General features: G+C 45.0%; 1 protein-coding gene across 2 annotated transcripts in view; it reads left to right on the top strand.

Moving 5' to 3' along the window:
• Osbpl1a (oxysterol binding protein like 1A) overlaps positions 1 to 19441 on the top strand; it is a 186133-nt gene that overhangs the window by 10952 nt on the left and 155740 nt on the right. For both annotated transcript variants that reach the window (XM_029471901.1, XM_021150443.2), the window contains exons 2-4: positions 1281 to 1403; positions 6069 to 6154; positions 6799 to 6873. In XM_029471901.1, coding sequence (XP_029327761.1) covers positions 1283 to 1403; positions 6069 to 6154; positions 6799 to 6873 — 282 coding nt within the window. In that variant the 5' untranslated portion in view covers positions 1281 to 1282. The remainder of the gene's footprint in view (positions 1 to 1280; positions 1404 to 6068; positions 6155 to 6798; positions 6874 to 19441) is intronic.

Here is a 19441-nt window from a genome sequence, read left to right as displayed (position 1 = left end):
ACTAGGCTGGCCTTGAACTCAGAAATCTGCCTGCCTCTACCTCCCACTTGCTGGGACTAAAGGCGTGCATCACCACGCCTGGCTACTATTTTTCTAACACTGCTATTTTCTATGATATATCTTCTTGAACTTTACTTTCTAACTCTTTTACTGAGCTATTTAATTTTTTAATGTTTTTTCATTATTCTATTTTAAGAATAAAAAATTAAATATTACATTATTTTGTATTATATTATAAATATATTAGTCTTAATTTTAAAACTTGTTTGTCTGGATAATGTGTCTTCTCTGGTTGCTTTTCTTCTTGCTTGGTTTTGGCCTTGCCCATACTTTAGAAGCTTTGTCCAGATGTCTTGTCCTTAGAAATCAGCCCTTGAGAAACAGAGAGCTGGCTGGGAATGGGAAGGTAGGAAGCCTGGGCAGCCATTGCTCTGCCAGGCTCATCTGTCATGCTCATTTGCTGATAGCTGCGTCTTGGAGGAAGTGACTAGCTGTGTCTTCTGAGGGGAGTCCTGGCTTGCCACTGTCAGGAATGTCGATAAAAGCCACCAGGCTAGGGATCTGGTTTTCTCTGCATAGGCTGCTAAATTTGCAACCATGCTTCCCCCCTCACCACCGCCTTCCAGTCCGGAGACCATCTCTTAGCCTTTCTGGAGGATTTTTTTGGCCAGCTTCCTTTGGATGGGATGTGTATGTCTCTAACTCTTCCATTATTGCAAGTACTACAGTCGTGAAGATATTTATAAAACTGTGTAATTCTGTAGGACAGAGCCCAGAAATCGTTTCTCACAGTAAGTGCTATGTGTGTGCTTTGGGGTTGACTTGATGCCGAAAAGTTGCCTCTTCCATGCAGCAGTAAAAGGTGGTATGTGTTGCAGCTTATAAGTACACAGGCTTGCCTCGCCACCAGCACTAGACAGGCTCAGCATTTTCTTTTGTTGTTGTTGCTTTGGAGTAGTGGGAAAAATATGTTTTATTTGTTTATTTACTGGTAAAATTGAAATGTATATTCCTCTTGAGAATTGCTATTTATAACATTTGCTCATTTTGTCATAAACATTTTGTTTGGTTATGATTTTCTATATTTAGTGGAACAAAATTATTATTGTGTAGGATTCTTATGTCCTTATCTTTACTTTTTTTGGCTCTGCAAAACAAATTTCTTTTGTCTGCCACGAACTACAAATGAAATGCTTTTTCTCCCTTCCTGCATTAGCAGGTGACAGCTGTGAGTATGTTACACCTCTGGATGAGAACTCTGCTTTTGTTTTTTAATCTAGAAATGAACACAGAAGCAGAACAGCAGCTTCTCCATCATGCCAGAAATGGCAATGCTGAAGAGGTGCGAAGGCTGCTGGCAGCCATGGCACGGATGGAAGTGGTCGCTGACATCGACTGTAAAGGTGGGCTCCTGACACTTGCTCGTTACAAGCCTCACATGTATTTAATCTTTCTGATCTTGCCCATCATAGATCTCACTCCCCACAGTGTTGTGTGAAATAACATTACACCTATAGACCCTCTAAGTTAGAGAGAGAGTTGAGATTCATCCTTAGAACTTTACAAGTTGTAAGGTGAGCCTGGGTATGCATTCCCTGATAATGTCTTTATTTTTGTTAGCAACACTGCAATTGAGCCAGCAGGTTTGAGTGACTGTTGTTTGCCCAGCAGGTAAAGTGCTGTGATCTCCTCGAGAGAGACTGACAAACTCCCAACCCTCACTGAGGTTAGCCATCTAGATTAACAGACCAGGCTAGTCTCCACCACAAAATCAGTGCTGGGGTGTGGAAGCTCCGAGCATCCACAGCGGAGGATTCTTAACTAGTTTGAAGCATAGCGTCTTAGAAATGGATTCAGAGTGACAAGTGAGGGACTGTGTGGGAGTTAGCTAGATGAAGGTAGAGGAGAAGAGTTAGACAAAACTAATACGAGATATAATTATGACTGGGGACATCTTAGCTTGCTTGGCTCCTGTGATCAGGAGGTCCCATGGTGGCTCTCTGGAGGCTGGAGAGCCAGGGAAGTCATAGCTCTGGAAAGAACCTGGAAGTCTCCAGATTTAGCCTTTCCACGGCTGTGTCTCTTTATGCATGTGTGTGTGTCTGTCTGTCTGTCTACCTCTGAGCTCTAGCCCTGGGCACAGAGTCTCTTTTGAGGCAGTAGATGGTAAGATAAGTGCCCTGCTAGGAGAATGCTTTCTTATTATCTGTGATGTAGCTTGCCTGGTTTTAGTGATCTCTAATCTCACTGGGCTTATGACCAGGAACTATATGTTCTGTACATATATTATCCATCCATTTCTCCAGCTCCTCTGTCTCAGCAAGGGCTTATGTATGACCCATATGGAAGGGAGAGAGCAGGAGATGGAAATGTGGATTTGACGTCAAAGGCGTGAGAACAGAGTGGAAAGGGCTGGGAGAGAAGGAAGACCCCAGGCAGATAACAGAGTGTCCGAAGGAAGAGCTGTCAGGTTCTCTAGAGGAACAAAGCTGACAGGCTGTGTCAGGGGATTTCCGTTGGCTGTCATGAAGCAGTCAGCAGGTTCACAATGGCTATCTCTGGACAGACCAGGAGCATGGCGGCTGCTCCTTCCAGGAGGCTGGATGCCTTAGCAGTACCAATTCGGTTCTGAGAGCTTGGAGGTTTCCTGGACTGCTGCTTGTCTTCAGTGTACATTGAAGCTAGAAGAAGCTGGGTTCTGGTATTAGTGAAGATCTGCAAGGTTACAACTTGGGAGCAGGAAAGAAGGCATGCAGGCAAGAAGCTAAAACTTGAATTTCTTCCACCACCTTTGATCTGGAAGGTACCACTCATATTTAGAGTGAGTCTTCCCAGTTCAGGTAACCTGATCAGGAAAACCTTTTACAAGAGTGCCCAATGGCTTGATTCCAGATTCAGTCAAGTTTGACCACTAAGACTGACGATTGAAGATATTCTAGGGATTTGAGACCAGAATGCAGGACTGGGAGTTGAACAGTGCCCCCACTGGATTTAGTGATAGCGTTTTTTTGGGGGTTGGGGGGTGGGGGACAACAGGGTTTCTCTATATAGCCCTGGCTGTCCTGGAACTCACTCTGTAGAGCAGGCTGGCCTCAAACTCAGAAATCTGCCTGCCTCTACCTCTCAAGTGCTGGAATTAAAGGTGTGCACCACCACTGCCTGGCTAGTGACAGCGTTTTTGATGACAGTTGAGGACAGTGTTAATGTCAAGGTAGGAAATAGGTTTAGGCTGCAACAGGCGAGTAGGTGGTAGGTTGGAATGATGGTGAGAGTAAGGGAGGAGTGGAAACAGAAGAGGATGCGTGGTTACTGTCCCGAGTGTTGGTTGGTTTTGACTGGTCAGAGAGATGGTAGAGGCTGCTTGTTCCTTCCTATGAGAAACTAAAGGGGAGAAAGTGAAGACAGAGAGGAAAGAGTCAGAGGAGCCAGAAGGGCTGGAGTCTAAGAGGGTGATCAGCCTCTGCTCTGCTTGGTGGGTGTAGTCTAAGAGGGTGACCAGGTTCTGCCCTGCGGGGTGGGTGTGGCTAAGGAGTTGGGGTGGGAGACTGCACTGAGGGAATGTCTAGGAGTTCTGAGAAAGCTTCTGGTTTTGCTGTGGTGCTGAAAGGCAAAGGCATTGTTAGCAGGTGCAGTGTAGGTAAGAGGTGTTAGTAGTTAGGGAAGAGTGGGAGAGAGACTCCTTCCTCAGCCAGGCATCATAAGGAGGACACCAAGCCAAAGTGTGGGACTTGACTCTGGTGCCCAACTCCTCAGGGTGCTTTTATTTTTTTCTTTAGCATTGACTATAACCTGGGATTTTATAGCCAGTTGTGACAGAGATAATGATGATAATGACATTAGGGCATAACGCTCATTGCCAGAGTTGGTGAAGGGGAAATAGGAACCACTTACATGTTTAAGTGATGAAAGACGAGAGGCCTGACCTGCATGGACAAGCTGAGGCCTGACCTGCAATGCATAAGTGAGGGCTGAGTTTATGGGAATGACTTATTCTTTTTTTTTTTGAACTATATTTATATTTTTATGTACGTTGGTGTTTTGGCCTGCATGCATATCTGTATGAGGGTGTTGGGTCCCTTGAAACAGGAGTTACAGACACTTGTGAGCTGCCATGTGGGCACTGGGAATTGAACCCGTGTCCTCTGGAAGAACAGCCAGTGGCTTTTAATCATTGAGCCATGTCTTCAGCCTTGAGAATGGCTTTCTATGATCATAGTGGCACCAGGTCTTGGCTCTGACAGTGACTACTTGATATTGCGCAGAGGCACAATTCATAAGAAATGATGGGAGCAGGCTGCGGATGTAGTTCACACATTACAATGGTTGTCTAGCGTTCATAACAGGTTCTCTCCACAGCCCTACGTGAACAGAGCATGCTGCTGCATATCTGTAATCTCAGCACATGGGAGAGAGAAGCATGTCATACATAAGAGCTAGTTTCAGTAAAGGTGGGAGAAGGCTGCCAAGATTGTTCCTGCCCATCCTGACAGCCAGAGTTGGTTCCTGGGACTGATATGGTGGAAGGAGAGAAGAGAACCGACTTCTCAAGTTGTCCTCTCTTTTCTACACGTGTGCATGGCACATACGCATGCACATGTGCGCACACACACAGACGTGCACATAGACATGTACACACAGACACATGCACACATACAGACACACACACATAATCTCACTTCACCTCAGTTCTGTTTTGTTTTATTTATAGTAAATTATAGTAAATAAATGGAACAAAACAGAACTGAGGTGAAGTGAGAAACAGAGATTAGGAAACTTGGATGACCAGGACATCCCTCAGGATGGTGGCAGAGTGTGCACTATAGAGAAGGACTGTGTTGGCATCATTACGGTTTTCTGGGAGGGTTGGCAGGCTGCAGGGGAAACGTTTGCTGGACTTGTGGCTCAAAGAAGAGCTTGTAACGTGAATGGAAAAATCCCTGACTAAGGCCCTGTGTAGACTTTTGTTGCAGGAGTTCAACACATGGTTTCTCCTTGGTGAGGTGCTTTGACTGTTCCTGAGTGAGGAGCCCGCATGCGAGGAAGCTAGGGTTATTATGGGAAAAGCTAGGTTTTACTGAAGAACGGAAGATAAAGATAAGGTCAATGAAGTAACCTTAGGAGTTCCATGGGCTCTTGGAGAAGAGACAGATGCAGCAGTTGGTAAATGGTGGCAGGCACAGGTCCTTGGGCAGCTGAGTTTCACACAGATTGGTTGGAGGAGTCAGTAGCCTGTTGTAGACACTGCAGTTGTGGCTGACGATTGTGTGGCTTCAGCACTAGAAATCCAGGCGTTACAGTGCATGGTGACTGGGTTCCTGAGCTCTGCTAGATCCTCTAGCTGTTATGCTTTGGGAATTGGACAGGGCTGTCGTTTCTGCAGCCTGGTTTAGAATTCTAGTAAGTTTTTGGAGTTATCTCAGTTTTAAGGCCAGTAGACTGTCCTTTATTCTTTTGTCTAATAGAATTCGCTTGCATGTCTGCTGCTTGTGTTAATACCTCTCTTCAGCATAGTTGTTTGGATCTGATATTTCACTGCTTTTAACATTGGTTTTGGTTTTCTAGCTGTACTCTGGTAACCCAATCGTCTCATTAACTGAGATTGTATCTGGAGTCAAAGAGTCTCTTGTAAGCCATTATCTGGGGTGAGCTGTTGTCTGGCAGCTGCGGCAAGAACACTGTGGCAGTTGCCCTCTGCAGGGCTTTGCATCACCTTGAGCTCCCAGCCCACCCTCTCTAGTGGTACCAGGGTTTGAAGAATCCTTGGTGGCAAGATGGATACAGACTAGCCTCTTAGGGCCAGCAGGCTGATGGAGATCTGGTAGTCGGGATCTAACCTTGCATGGATGCTCTCTCTTTGAAAGATGGACATGGTGAGTCAACAAGAGGAATCCAGTCTAGTCCTGCGGGACCCAGTTCACTACTGCACTTTTGCAGTTCTTATGTGATTATGTGTCTTGCCTCTCATCAGCAGTATGAGGGCTATAGACCAAGGTACTTGTTAGAAAGAAATGCAGTTTATGGAGAACTACCTAAGTAATAACTTACGATATCTTTCCCCCTGTTTTTAGGAAGAAGTAAGTCTAACTTGGGCTGGACACCTCTTCACCTGGCATGCTATTTTGGACACAAACAAGTGGTCGAGGATCTGTTGAAGGTGTCGTTATAGCTTTGTTTATGACTGTAACTCTGGGCCGTCTGATGAAAAGTCTGCAGACACTGAGCCACATCCTCAGACACTTAGTTCTTCTTTGCTCAATACATGAGTGAGGCTAGTTTAACAAGTTATAATTCCTTCTGTTTTGCAAGTATGATAGTTACAGAAAAGAAGTGAAGCACATTCTAAATAATTAAAAACTAGCATTCGAGTGTCAGAGAAGACTCAGTTGAGAGCCAAGGCCTCACATGCCTCTCCTGGTAATTTTCACACAGGGATATTTTTGAGATTGGGTTACGTCGTGTACTTAATTTGTGCATTTTAGCTGTGATGTCTTCTTTAATGTGAACACTTAAATATTGGTGATAGAAGATACACTTTAGGTCTAGAGTCAGTTCTTCATATAGTCTGTCCACTGCTAGAGTTGGGTGGAGCTGCAATGGTTTAAGAAAAGTTTTGTGCTCTGCGTTTACCTGTTAGGAAACCTGCTTACTTCAGCTATGAGTCCACTTTACTTTTCGTGGCAACAAGCAGTGTTAAGTTATTTTAATTTTTAAAGCACTTAGGAGTTCTTTGAGTGTGTGTGTGTGTGTGTGTGTGTTTACTAATGTGTGGACACTATTTAAAGTTTTCCTGTTTTCCAGGCTGGTGCAAAAGTGAACATGTTAAACGACATGGGGGACACGCCACTGCATCGAGCCGCCTTCACAGGACGAAAGGTGAAGTGAGATGGTTGGGAGAGCAGTCACTGCTGTCTGTCAGTCCTTCCCACTCTCCTGCTCCTGGGAACCTCAAGAATGTGTAGAGAGTGCTTTGGTCAGAGGGGCTTCCAGGTCAGAGGATTGCACAGTGAGGTAGAACACAGAGGGCAGGAGCTTAGCTGTGCTGTTCCTGATTGAACATGCTCAGCCTCTCAGCCTCTCCCCACCTTCTCCCCACCCCACTCCACCCTCTGCATTCCCTAAAAGCAAAGTCTGGCTCACATTGTCTCTGTTCACCTTGGGGAAGTCTACATTGCAGTGATTTATGGTACATTTACACTGTTGTCTAGCCATCACATGACCAGTTTTGGAACAGTTGTATCACTTCTCTGAGCTCTTGGATCCTCTATACATTCATTCCCTGGGCCTGCCTAACTCCTCTGAGTTCTTGGATCCTCTATACATTCATTCCCTGGGTCTGCCTAGCTCCCAGGTTACTGTTTTTCCTGTCTAGTTGCCTTTCCCACACAGTTCTTATCACAGTAGAAACACTGTTGTACCACAGTGGTGAGGTTCATCTGTACTGCAGCATGCGCCAGTAACAAGTGTGCACAGGGGTATGGGCATGAAGCCAGAGTAAGACTTCTGTGTGCTGTCCTGTCATCCAGTTCCTTATTCCTTTGAGTTGGTCTCTCACTGACCCCGTGATAGCCAGCAGCTCGTTAGCAGAACTCAGAGAACTGAGTGTCCCAGGCTTCCGCTTAGCCTGTGAGCCTAGGTTGGGCAGTGCCTAGAGTTCAGTCCTTTCTCACTTTGCTTCTTCCTGCCAGCCCCACTCTATGTCTTCTACACACAACAGTGTTCCTTAGGATCTGGGACTGTATGGGGAGATACCTGCCAGCCCCACTCTATGTCTCCTACACACAACAGTGTTCCTTAGGGTCTGGGACTGTATGGGGAGATACCTGCCCTCTGCAGGTTCTTTTACTTTTTGATCTCTCTGTTAGGGCAAATGACAGAACAGCCCAGTGCTTATGTGGTAGCTTCAGAGATGTGTGTACCCTGATCTTTGGTATGTGTGAATGTTTGGAATCAAAGTTGTGCATGGAACTGAGATTGCTATTCGGCTGCCTGAAAGGTGGGCTTTGCAATCCCAGGAGTCCCTAGAACTCTGAGAGGGAGGGAGAGAGAAGAGGAGTTGATCAGCGTTGTCCATGCTGTGCTTCTGACTTGCAAACTGTAGGAAGCAGCCATGAACCCAGGAATGTTGATGGCATTTAGAAGCTAGAACAGCTGGGGAACAAATTCCCCTCCAGAGCTTCTGCAACAGTCCCGTCCTTCACTGCTTTGACTTCAAGTGAGCTGCATTTCAGAACTAATAAAGTGTGGAACTGTAGGATTCATTTCCGTGTTTTAAAACTCCAGGTTTGTGCTAGCTAAAGCAGTAATAGAAAGCTAATTATCTGCTGGGGAAGCAGCCTCGTGCTGTAAGTTCTGTGGGTTTATTTCCTACAGAGGTTGCTCTTTTACTTACAGTGCTTTCTGTATCTATTTACGATGCTGTGGGGCTGTGGGTCCCTAGTGGTTACCAGGACCATGACCTGGTTGGTTCATGTGGTAGTTTGTCCAGTACAGTCGATCTCTTTTCAGGATAACCATTCCCTGAGCTTTTAGTGTCCTAGCAGCCAGAAGTCACCTCATCCCAAGTTTTCATAATTCTCTCTATTATAAAGGAAGTGACCTGGCAGTCTGTGCTTCCTGTGGGCATATAACTGTTTCCGGGCTCATGTCACTTAGAGAACGTGTCACATGGCTCCACAGTTCCATCCTTGTCGAGGTGTTTTGTGTCTATCACCAGCCACCCCCTGTATGTGGGGCATTCCCAATGAATCCCTTCTTGCCTGTTCCATCATAAGTTGATGCTTGTAAACCAGATGTGAAACCTTAACTCCACGCAGCTGAGACAGATGCCTCTCTTTTTAACACACCTCGTGTGACCCTTGCTGAGACTTAGGTGTGACTTCGTATGATTTCTCTTCATGGCTCTGAACTTCTCATCTTTTTCTAGGAAGTCAGAATATTCTGTTTCCATTTCTTTCCGTCATGATCCATATCTACCTATTTCTGAAGTGAGTCTTCCCAAGTTCCTGATTCTTTGTCTTTGGCAGGAAGCTCTCCTTTGCCAGGTCTCTCTAACCCAGTTCATCTTACATAGTGCATTAGAGTTACTGCTGTGTGTATCTTAACCCTCCAATAAGCTTTGCCAGAATTGCTCGCAAGATATTAGCACATTTCATGTTGTCCTGCACGAATGTGGTATGAATCTCAGTGCTCACCCTGATCACTTAGAGCCGGGCAGTTCATCCTCTGTGCTGCCCACCCCTGATCACTTAGAGCCGGGCAGTTCATCCTCTGTGCTGCCCACCCCTGATCACTTAGAGCCNGAGCCGGGCAGTTCATCCTCTGTGCTGCCCACCCCTGATCACTTAGAGCCGGGCAGTTCATCCTCTGTGCTGCCCACCCCTGATCACTTAGAGCCCGGGGTTCATCCTCTGTGCTCAGCTGTTTACACTTTGGACATTTCTACTATTTTCTTGAACTCTAAAGATGTGATCATGCTAAATTGGACCTTAGTCTGAAAATCTAACTATGATCAGGTAACATTTAGCTAAGATAAATGGTTCTATTATGTTCAAATATTAAGCTTATATATGTAATATTTAAGTATAATTAGATTAGATCAAAAATTTAATTTCTAATTGTACTCACAAAACTACAAATTATCTTAAAGTCTTTTATCATGAATATAGTTTTAAATATAAAATTGAAATTAAGTGATTTTAATTAAAATATTGAGTTGAAAGAAAGACCCTACTGTAAAATTTTTTTAAATCCTTGTACTCTGAAATAAATAAATAAAATTCAGCTGCCAAAATTTAAGGAGTGCACGTCTTTTCTTGGTGTATTAGCGACCCCTAGTGTCCTATGCTTGAAATCAGTATAACAGAATTCTGTTTAGCATTTGTTTATTTCTTTATTTTCCAGAGACATTTATAATTTTAGAGTTTTTATGCCTTTTGTAAGTTGCTTAAAATAGTGACATAATAAGTATAGTAAATATTTGGATCGTTACACTGGCTTTCATTTTTACTGGAATTCAATAAATTTAAAATACACACTTTCCATATACTGTCCCTTAGGAGTTGTACATCCTAACAGACAGAGTGATATGTGATCAGCAGTATATGTGAGGGTTCCCCTGTGCCTAACATATGCCACACACCACCAAACACTGCATATGTTGTTTCCCTCCTCGGTAACCAGCTGTCTGTAAGCAGAGATGGGTTCACTGCCTTTTGTCCTTGGGAAGCAGCTGAGGCGCAGATCAGTATAAGCAGCTCTGTGCTGTGGGGCCACTCCTGTAGAAGTGTGGAGGGGTCAGGAGTGGACAGTGGCTACACCAGCCGCTGTGCAGAGCACGGGGGAAGAGCAGCGTCTTACAGCTCCGTACTGCTAGGTATTGGAGACCGCTCTGGAGGCGTGACTGCGAGTCATGCTCTAGCTGCTGCTGGAAAAGCCTGCCTCCCAGCCACTCCTCAGGCCTGCCCTTGGAGATCTTAGTCCTCCAGGGGACTTTGGCAACAATTAAAGCTTTCACCACAGCCTACCTTTGTTTAGCTCCATCCATTTGTGGGACAGCAACTTCAGGATGTCTGTGTGCCTTCCCCAGGAGGAGCATCTGTGGAATGCTCGCACGCACAACTGAAGCAGCTCCTTGTGGCCTGTTGTCCATTCTGGACTCTTTACCTTTCCTGACAGATTTCCTGGGGTGTGACTCAGGCCCTCAGCCCTGGTTACCCTTCCATTCACTACCCTTGCCTGCTTGCTCTCATTGGACAAGATCATACATGATGATGTATACCTGTAATCCTACCAGATTACAGAGGCAGAGGTAGGATCAGGAATTCCAGGCCAGTTAGGAGTACATAGGAGGTCTCTGCCTGTAACAACAGATGGATAAACAGGTAACACATGAGAGTTCCAGGTTGCCGGAGCTTTGTATAGTGTGTGCCAGATGACTCCTCTAGGTCTGTGTTCTTTCAGATAATCAGGTTCAACCGTTATGGTGACTATTTTTGCCTGTTGGTTCTTTACACTGTACTTCGTGTGTGTGTGAGTGCCTGTGCGCGTGTGTAAGTGTGCATGTGTGTGTGAGTGCATGCGTGTGTGTGTGTGTGTGTGTGCGCGCGTGTGTGCACGTGTGAGTGTGTGCTTGAGAGTGTGTGTGTGAGTGTGTGTATTGTGTGAGTGTGCATGTGTGTGAGCATGTGTGTGAGTGTGTATGTGTGTGAGTATGTGTGAATGTATGTGAGCATGTGTGTGTGTGTGTGCATGTGTGTGCGTGAGTGTGTGCATGTGTGTGCGTGAGTGTGCGCGTGAGTGTGTGAGTATGTGTGTGAGTGTGTGTGTGTGAGTGTGTGTGTGTGTGTGTGTGTGTGTGTGTGTACGTACATGTGGGGGACTGAATCAAAGTCACACATGCTAGCTAGGTGTTCTGGACTGTATTTGCAGACACTTGCTTTTTAAATTTTTTCCCCTTTCTTTCTTTGTATGTATGTGTGAGGCACATGTACCCCTGCCCTCAGCACACAAGGACAAGTCAGGGGGCAACTTGCAGAGGTGGTTTTCTCTTTCTACCGTGTGAATCCTGGTGGAACTGAGCTCATCAGGCTTGGCTAAAATACCATCTTGTCAGCCTGCTGTTTGCTCTGGAGAAAATATTTTGGCATTAGCCACCAGTCTGAGAAGAACTGACTGATATGGCAAGGTCCCTTGATTTTTCCTAAGATTGACACCAGCTCCTCTAGGTCTTGTCTTTACTGTACTCTAGTTGATGAGGTAGATGGCTGGGAGGCTCCTTAGATGCCCAGTGGATGAGGCAGAGCTGGAAACGTATGCGGGAATGTAGGCTGCCCTTGATCTTTTTCCTGATTGGGATCGGAAAGAATAGGCTTTCCATCTCAGCTCCTGTGCACTAGTTATCCCTTTCTCCAGCAAGCAGCACGTGAGACTGAGTGTCTGTCGTTGAGCCTGTTGTATTTGGTTGGGTTTGTGGAAGTCCCCTGTCACTCTACTTTGCATCTGGTGTCCATGGTTGTGGCGGACAGGTGACTGAAGTAGACATGGGGTTGGAAGTGCCATCAGTGCACCCCTCACAAGTCTCCTTGCCTCTCCACGATGTCAGTATCCGATGGCCATTGTTCTGCAAACTGCTGTGTGACAGGACTTTTCCTGGGAGACACAGCACACATCTTACCCCAGATAGGGAGCTTACCACAGACCAAAATCCAACTTGACAAACCAAGGATATTTATTGGGGTTCCTTACAGAAGCAGAAATGACTCAAAATAGCTACATCACTGAAGCCCACTCCGGCATGGGTGACAGCTCACAGAACTGGGAGCTGGCACACAGTGTGCAGGCTACAGGCAGCTCATCAGGTTGGAGAGTGTCCTTTCTAAGTGACTGGTCTAAACCTGTTCCTGGTGCTCGGCCAATACCTGCTGCGTCTAGAAAGCTGGTCTGCGCTCAGAGTCCTCTTTGCAGTTGTTGGAGAGGGACTCGGCTTTTCTTGTTTACTCTGGCAGAGAGCGGGCTAGTGAATCCGGTCAGTTTTAGGGGCTATCTGAAGTCCTGAGGTTTCAGGGATTATTTTGAGTTCTTCACCTTCCTATGAAAAGAGCTTCCTGCAGGATGGAATGTTTTAGTCTTGGAGAAAACTGTTAGCCACCAAATGCTGATGATCAAACCAGAGCTGTGACCATGGTGCACAGTGGTCTATTGATAGATCCCTGTCCTTTCTCTTGGGTTTTAAAGATGGTACTAACTTTGCCATTCTTTTCTACATAGGGTATGGCTTGTGGTTTGCCTTGGCTAGAGGTTGGAAGAAGGCAGTTTTAAGGCCATGGAAGCAACAACCGATTTGTCTTTACCAATTTTACATTGAATAACTAGGGAAAGGCCATGTAGTTATATTCGAGGATCCCGTGTACACACTGAGCCCACCTAGGCTGGGGCGATATTTATTTTCTTTCAACAAAGGGTCCTAATAACACTTCTTGTCTGTCGGGCAGCTCAGACCGTGTATGTAACAGTCTGTGCTATGTTTGGTGGTTCTCCTTTCCTAAGAATACAATTGCTTCAGAAAGTGACCATTTTGGGAATAACCTGGGAATAGTTTAAGATTTTAACTTCTAGGTTTTGGCTTTTCCTTTAATGGATAGTTGAGCAAATAGTCCAAAGTTGATGGAGTTCCTGACCTGGCTTAGGCAGTGCTGTGTCTTACACTTTCAACTTCTCATTGGTTGTCTTCCATAGCAGCTGAGCTGTTCTACGGCAAACCCCAGCAGTGTGCACAAGTGATGACCCCAGTATGAGGGGGCAAGAAGTCCCAGTTGCCACAGACTAAAGTAACTGAGCATGCTAGATTGGATGAAGGATGAAAGGCTAGAAAATGCATGAGGTAATCATGTCTCTAGAGTCCTGAGGGACTGTACCAGAGGGAATTGTGGGTATGAAGTATACAAACCTCACAGAAGCGCTCACTAGTGAGTACTCACCCCATGGTCTGGGCCTTTGTGAGAGACTGCTGCGTTGAGTTTACTGATTGCAATGGGAAGCAGTGTTTCAAGCATTTGTGGTCAGATCTGACCAAGTGGATGACATTATGGTCCAGCAGCAGGGTCAGAGAGTCAAGACTGGGCAGTTAATTGAGAGTTAGTGACAGACAAGGAGTTCTGAGGCAAGGAGTAAGTGGATAGATAGCAGCAGGTAACCTCTAGGTGCATATTTTGTCACAGAATTCTTTATCTTACTGTGTTTGCTGCTGGGCTCAACCCTAGAGCCTCATACACCCTTGGCAATACCTTCCATTGAGCCATAACCCCAGTCCCACTGAGCCCTCTTGCCTGCAGCTGGCTTATCTGTCCTGGGCCTGCCATGATGGAGCTGACCTCCTGATTTCTTATACTCTTAAGTGGGTAAAATGTTACCCGTCATCCATTGTTCCTTCCTGCAGTAGTGAGTGACACAGCTTAGGTTTCTAGTCGTAGGTGGGCCCTGAAAGACCCAGTTAACTGGGGAGACAGGCTCTGCTTTGCCTTTTTAAATGTATATGATTAAGCATGATCTGAGTTGGTATTCAACAGTCTTTAATTCTCCCTTATGTGTGTTGTATGTACACATATTTAATTTGAAATGCCATCTAATATTAAGATATTTTATAATGAAAAACTGGTGACCCTCCAACTGTCCCTTGTGGTTCATATCAAGAGCAAATTCTTTTTGCAGCTCCTTGGGTTTTTTAACTTTTTTTGTTTATAAAGTACTTATATTGCTGCTTCTTGTTTCTTCTTAAATGTTAGGTTTCTATTTATTTATATCTGGCAGATAAGCATTATGTTTTTAATGAATTGTTTTCTGGATGTGAATGTTTTGCTATCTGTGGACGTCAGAAGAGGGCGTTAGATCCCCAGTAGTCACAGATTGTTGTAAGCCAGCACATGGGTGCCTTGAACCCAAGTCTTCTGCAAGAGCAGCAGGTGCTTGCTGAGCCGTCTCTCCAGCCCCAGATAAGCAGTTTACGTGTATTTCACTTACTTTTACAATCTAATGTGTATACACTCTATCTTGATCATATCCTTTCCCCAGCCACTCTCACATTTCCTTTGCATCCCCCAACATGTTCGCCCCCTTCTCCTCCCTATCTCCATCATCATCTCTTCATCATCATAACCACCCCCATCATCACTGTTGTCATCGCCGTCATCATCTCCTCTGCTAAATAACCCACCAATTGCAAGCATGGGCAACCAACCGGCGGCCATACTCCTGAGGAGAAATGACTCTCCTTTCCTCGGCGTGGTTTTTTCTTATTTCTCCCTGGCTTAATCCCTGCCTAGGGATTCTCTTAATCCATAACTGGTCTTCAGTTAAATACATTGTTCTGACCATACTAGATTCAGCCTTGTAGAGCCCTATATGTTTTCTCTATTGCATAATTCATTATTTTCTTTGGACCTAATGCTTTCTTGAATATTCTTCATTAGTTCTGTTTATCATTACATACTGGACATTAAAATCTTTGTAAATAAGCACTTCAGATTTTTCTGATGTTACTTGCTCTAGCTGTATGTCCTGGGTAATGCCCCTCTTAGCCCAGTCCTCCAGTTCTCTGTCCTCTTGTCCTCTACTTGTCAATCTGTAGCTGCAGTTACATTGTCCTGGGGTGGAGTTACATTTCCTGGCTCCCCAGTTGTTTTAAGTAGTCATTCAGGGAAAGGCTGCCTGGCCTATCAGCTTTTTAAGTATTTACATATTTGAAAATAACTTTTACCATCTTGCTTGAGTGATAGTTTGGGAATCATCTGTAGGAATTTGGAAGGCTTTGGTCACTGTCTTCTAGCTTTTGGTGGTGGGGGCAAGTCTAGAGTTGTGACTTATTAATTCCTGTGTTGTCTAGTCACTGGCAGTGTTCCAGATGAAGTTACAGTGGGGAGGAACCTAAATAACAGGGACTCACATTGCAGAATTCTTCCCCTATGAAAGTGCAGTCAGGTAAGTCTAGGACAGGAGGCGCACACCTGGGGATTTTGTCTTCTTCCGAGTGTGACTCAGACTATATCATCTGGTATGAGAGCTAGAAAATTCTGGAATCATGTTAGGGGAAGCAAAAAAGGAACAAGAACAATATCCTGTCTCTTAGGAGACGCCTGAAGTTCTCACATGGTACTCGTGCCTGTCCCCTTGGCTAGAACACTCACCTGACCATACTTTCTAAAGGGGAGCTGGGAAGTGGACCTTTGGGTTTAGGTAGCACATGTTCAGCTGAAAATGCAATGTGAGCATCTTTCCTTGACAGAAGTCCCAAGACGTTACTACTCTGCCTACAAATCTGCATGAGTTTTGTTACTGTTTACTAAGATTATCATTAAGATTTAGTGAAGAACTCAGCATAGCCTAGCTATACTCTCTGCTCAGGGCGATATAAGACTGAATTCAATGTGTTAGCTGGACTGTTCTCTTCTGAGGCTTAGAGCCACTTGGAAGCTCATTTGGGTTGTTGGCAGAGCTCACTGAAGTCACAAGACTGGGGTCCCAGCTTGTTGAGAATTGTTTAAAGTTTATATAGGCCACACTCAGGCTTAGCTCCATGGAGACGGCTTTTCCAGGAAGTATCCAGCTCCCTCCTCCAGCCTCTTTTGAGTCTCATTCTGTATCCTAGGCTGGCCTGGAACTTCCTCTGTACTCAGGATGCCTGGCTTTCCTGCCCCTTCCAGAGGACTGAGTCAAGAGCTTTTGTCCACACAGCCCAGTCTCCACTTATTAAAGTCAGTTGTGCTGGCTCTCGTGACCCAGTTACAGAAGTAAACTCAGTCGTGTGTCCTGTTCTAACTCGAGTAGAACTTGGCTGTTGATCGTCATTATGGCATGGACTTTGTTGAATTTACGTAGTACACAAGGGTACACTTTTGCACCTGTTTAAGCTGTTTTCTTGCAAACATGAAACACATTTATTAATGCCTTGCGCAGGTACCATATCTTTAAACAGAGCTTGGATAGTAGCTGTTTAAATTAGTGGATGCAGGTAATGGACATGAGCTGCAGAAATGGACTTAAAGCTGATTGTTCTTCCAGTTGTAACTCTGTTGTGGATTTTTCATTTTAAATAGTGGATGAATTCATAAAAATACACAAGAAAGTGAAAGCATACAGTCCAATGTGAAGCTCTACAGTTTCCAAATGCCTATTCTAATTGTATCAAAATTCATTCCGTTTTATAACCTTTTGGGTCTGGTTAAATTTTGTGTGTGTGTGTGTTTTAATTTACAACCTACTTAATAATAGAATTTTTAAAAAATCAACATGATAATATGTTTAGCAGCATCATTTATAACAGAAAAAAAAAACCCTAAATATTCATCAGTTTCTAACAGTTAAGCAAGGTGTGGCTCACCGGCAGGCACTGGAAAAGTCTCTCAGCAACAGAGGAATGATGGATTGGTGCACACCCAAGCACAACCGTGACTGAAAGGAACCATACAGATGGCCAAACACTGTATGTTTCTTTCATTGAAATGTTCAGGAGGCGCGTCCATAGAGACTAAACGTAGATGAGTGGTTGCCAGGGGGTGCAGAGAAAGGTGTCTGTCCAGACACCTGGGTTTCCTGAGGGGGACGAGATGTTCTAATATTTGGTAGTGTGTATGACAGTGCAATTCTGTGAGCATATATACTAAAAGCCAAGGATTCCTGTCCATTTACAGGGTAAGATCTATGCAGTGTGAATTACTCCTTACAAAATTGCTCAGAAGCACTGTGGGTGTGAAATTTTCCTCTCCCTCACCTGAAATGAATTGTATCAGCGGGGAGTGACTGACAGTAGTGGGTCACAGGGTTGACTTAGGGCAACTGGGGACATGACTGTGTTAGCTCTCTTGGGACCTTGACGGTGCAGTCCCCATCTTTAGTGTGTGTTCACTGAGACACGAGACCAGAACAAACAGACTTTGTCTTCTGACTTAGTAGAAAAGTTGCTCGAAGTGCTTTCTTGACCAGAAATATGTAAGATAAACCATCCTTATGAGTAAATGTTCAAGAGTGGCTACTGTTCGGACATAGGGAGAAGAGTGGAACGCATCCCTTCCTGCACTGAGGAAGGGGAGCAGAGGCAGGTATGGGGTGAGGGGCTGCGTTCTGCTTTACATAGTGTGGGCACTGAGCCTGCTTTTGAGCAGGAGTTTGTTTCAGCCCTGAGTTTAAAAAAATTCCACTCCTTTCAACTTCTCTGGCAGCGAGAACCAGACTGGAAAGGTTGCCATCAGTTAGCTGCATTCTCTAACAGAGTGTCTAACAGACACTCTCCCATCTCTAGCTGGGATGGCGCTGGTGTTTTGTTAAGTCTCAGGGTTTCTATTTTCATGTTTTGCAGTCTGACAAGCTGAGCACATCTCCGGGAGGAGTCGGCATGGTCTGTCTCCTGCTGCTTCTCTGGTTGCTTAGATGGTTCTTCCCTTAGAGGCCTTTCTCCGTGTTTTTCTTAACATTCTCTTTTCTCTGGAAATGTTCCACCTCAACCAACCAGTCTGTTCCTCTGGCTTCATTTCATCTCCCTAGGGGATTATTTTAGAACCTGTGATTCTGCCCCATGCTTTCCTTAAGGCATCCAGGTCCTCCTGTGAGCTGCCTTGCTGCTTCAAGTCTCTGATGTCTGTGCATCTGTAGAGGGACTCCCCGTGCGCCACACTGAAGCCCTGTGCAGTCTCTGCATTAGTGCTCAGTAACTGCACCACGGGCTCTTTTTGCCTTCTGTACTGAGGAGCAGGCAGGTACTCATTGCTTTTTATCTAAGCTTCAGCCCTCGGACATCTTCCTGGCCTTTTAGAAGTTCCACTTTGACCTTTAGATTGGGGTTGTCCCTTTGAGCATCAGGATCTTCGTTCCAGTTTTGTCAGAACCTTGTCTTTGCTAGGTTTTTGCAGCACCTCACCCAGCCTCTAATGCTAGGGTCCATCTGCTACAGGGTAGGTTTCCATTCTCCCTTCAGTATTTTGTATCTAGAAATGTTTTCTCTGTAGGGCCTCTTGCAGTGTTGAATACATGAGGAAAGCCAATAATTACTAAGGATTTGGGAAGGTACTGAAAGGTTCTCTGTGAGGGAAATGTAAGTGCAATTGGTGTTTCTTCAATCACCAGGAATACCTCAGGACTAGAAGAAGAATTCCAGATCTTGAGGCATGAGGAAGATGATGAATTGTTTTGTATCTGCTGTGGCCTTGGATGGGTCAGAGAGCAGCGCATTTGGGCTTACAGAAAGCTCTCAACTATAGGGACTGTTACTCTGCAATGCCTCCCCCCCCCCCAAAAAAAAATACAAGACACTTCTGTATACTGAGATGAGATGTTGAAATAGTCCCTGACTTGTCTCTCTGGGTGGCTTAATGATGTTAGTGGGGTAAATGCAGATACCAGTCCCTGAGTGTGCCTTCTGGAGTTCTGATTTTGACTCTAAATGACACATCTGTATTTTGATACTAGTTCTTTTTTCAGAGAGTTTGCTTTCTACACCTGGAGGTGACTAAGTAGACTTGGAGCCCTGATTTAGGAAGTCTGGGGTGGGGGCAGCTCAGATTGTTCAAATGCTATCTCATCCATTTTATTTATTTTAAAAATAATTTATTTTGGTCTTTGCGAGAAGATGTCAGTATGTAGCTCAGGTTGGTCTCGAACTCATCATGATCCTTTTTCTTCACCCTCCTCAGTGTTGGCTTTACAAGTATACACTGCTATACTCTCCTCTTTGCATTTTAAAATGGGCCTTTCTGTTGTTGGTTGTAAAGGTCTTTGTATGTTCTGTATACAAGACTCTGACCAAATACATGACTTGTAATTTTTGTTTTCTGAGACAGGGTTTCTCTGTGGAGCCCTGGCTGTCCTGGAACTTAACTTTGTAGACCAGGCTGGCTTTGAACTCAGGACTCTGCTTGCCTCGGCCTCCCAAGTGCTGGGATTAAAGGTGTGTGCCACC

This window comes from Mus caroli, chromosome 18 (genome assembly GCF_900094665.2).
Source record: "Mus caroli chromosome 18, CAROLI_EIJ_v1.1, whole genome shotgun sequence".
NCBI classification, from domain to species: domain Eukaryota; kingdom Metazoa; phylum Chordata; class Mammalia; order Rodentia; family Muridae; genus Mus; species Mus caroli.
The sequence above is the reverse complement of the archived record's forward strand: the minus strand, read 5'-3'. Positions and strand labels throughout refer to the sequence as shown.